Below are 1,985 nucleotides of genomic sequence, written 5' to 3'. Positions count from 1 at the left end.
TGCTGCTGAAGTTGTCCCCGCCAAGAAGCTCAGCCCCCTCCCGGTGCCATGTCTCGTGGGTGAGGGGCTGCGAGCCACCCCCGAGGAGTTCCCCAACATGCATCTGCCTTCGTTTTGTGCCTGATCCTGTTAGCATTTATCCTTTAATTCCCTGGGGGCACCGGACTTTCCGGGCAGTCTCTCATGTCCCGGGTGCGCTGCGGGCGTGGGCCGAGCTCCCACCCAGAGCCGAGCTCCCAGCCGGGCCAAGTCTCCCAAGTGCCGACCACGGTTGTCCTCTCCATGCACCTTCCACCCCACCAGCTCAATCAGCACGTCTGGCCCTAAAAATAACCGCAGCGAAGCTCCCCGAGCGCTAACCAACCACCTCCCCGGATATCTCCTGGCCCTACGGAGCCAAGCTGATCCTGGGGACCGGGGATGGCGGTGGAGGGGGATGCGTGAGATGGAAAAGCATTTCCAGGGGCTAAGGGGGAAGGAGACGCCCTGACTCCTTGCAGAGCCGAGGTGGCTATTCCCGGTTTGCCATGCCAGCAGCCAGCATTCCCCGCATCCCAAAGGATGGAGGGGACGTGGCGCGTGGTGACAACTCCTCGGCGAAGTTTTGCCTTGGGACCAGCCGATGTCTAAGTGCTGGCACCTAAAGTGACCTGGATTTGTGCCACCCGCCTCTGCCTACGCTTGTGGCCCAATCCTGCAGGGCGCTGAGCCCTCGCACGTGCCCTCCCTCCCGCACTCGCGCCGCCACTGCCCTCCCCTCCGGACTGGCGCAGCCAGGGGGGCTCGGGGCGCTTGTGTCCGGGAGGGAGGTGCTAACATTGGGAAGTCCTTGCCAGGCTGGTAGTTTCGGGAGCTGCGTCCGTGGTCCCCGCGTGCAGGGCTCGGTTGCCATCGTTACCGGGTATTTTAGCTCACTGAGCCTTTGCGCTGGTGGTTTATTATAGCAGCTCAGGAGGTGCCAGGAGGGAGTGACAAGGGGGAAGAGATCTGTGGCTTTGGGAAGTTCAGAGCAATTGGGATGTGGGGTTTTTTTTGTCCTTCTCCCCTTTCCTCAATCTCTTCCCTGCTTTTGCTCCTGGAAATCTCATCAATCCCTGGCTTAATGGTGGGATGAGTTAATTCCGGCTGGTTTAGGCTCTGGGGCTCTGGACAGGCTAAGGGTGGCATGCCGGCTCACAGGGTACGGGCGCTTCGCATCGCAGCACCCATAGCACCAACATCCCTCTCGGGAAGTCATGCCTGGTTCCAGGAGCCTTCCCAAAGCCGAAGGCTGCTGGAAATATAGCGAGTTTCTTCTTTGCTGCTCTTAGCCAGGAGCAAATATCCCCTCTGGGAATGGGGTGGGAAAAGGGGGGCGGGTCGGTGTTGAGGGGCAGAGCTGGGGCTCCCCTGAGACCCACAGCCGAAGAGGCTGGCAGTGCCCGGGATCTGGAAGCTTCGCTTAACGCTGGAGAGGGAGAAAGGGGAAAGGAGGAGGGGAGGGAGGAAAAAAAAGCCTCATCTCACATGAACAAGCATGAGCCAGGGCCAGAGAGACAGGGAGGGAGGAGGGTGGAATCCAAGGCAGGGCATGTGTCTGACGCGCGGCACAGCAACGCGTGCTGCCACGGGAACATTAAATTTTAACGGGGAAGGGCGAGCCGGGGAGGGGTGGGCAGCTGCCTGCACCCGCTGCCTTCCCTGGGGCTGCCAGGCTCTGCAGAGCCTCCCCCGTGCTGCGAGGGGCTGGTGGCTCCGAGCGCATCATTGTGTGGTTTCATCCCCCCCGGCATCCCATCCCAGCTGGAGATACCCCCACCCCCGACAGCTTGTCCTGGCTGTCTTCGCTGACCCCACTCCCTTCCCTTCCTCCCGCAGGTCCCAATTAATGGATTCTGACATGGATTATGAGAGGCCAAACGTAGAAACTATCAAGTGCGTCGTGGTCGGGGACAACGCGGTGGGCAAGACCCGACTCATCTGTGCCCGCGCCTGCAACGCCACGC

At 61.2% G+C, this 1,985-nt stretch overlaps 1 protein-coding gene across 1 annotated transcript in view; it reads left to right on the top strand.

Moving 5' to 3' along the window:
- Positions 1 to 1,864: 1,864 nt before the first annotated feature.
- RHOBTB2 (Rho-related BTB domain containing 2) overlaps positions 1,865 to 1,985 on the top strand; it is a gene marked incomplete at its 3' end in the record, with an annotated part of 3,390 nt that continues 3,269 nt past the window's right edge. Inside the window, 1 exon segment of the mRNA XM_010157022.1 lies at positions 1,865 to 1,985. This exon segment is cut by the window's right edge and continues 62 nt beyond it. Coding sequence (XP_010155324.1) covers positions 1,868 to 1,985 — 118 coding nt within the window.

Source organism: Eurypyga helias, unplaced genomic scaffold (assembly GCF_000690775.1).
Source record: "Eurypyga helias isolate BGI_N326 unplaced genomic scaffold, ASM69077v1 scaffold12188, whole genome shotgun sequence".
NCBI classification, from domain to species: Eukaryota; Metazoa; Chordata; class Aves; order Eurypygiformes; family Eurypygidae; genus Eurypyga; species Eurypyga helias.
The sequence above is the reverse complement of the archived record's forward strand: the minus strand, read 5'-3'. Positions and strand labels throughout refer to the sequence as shown.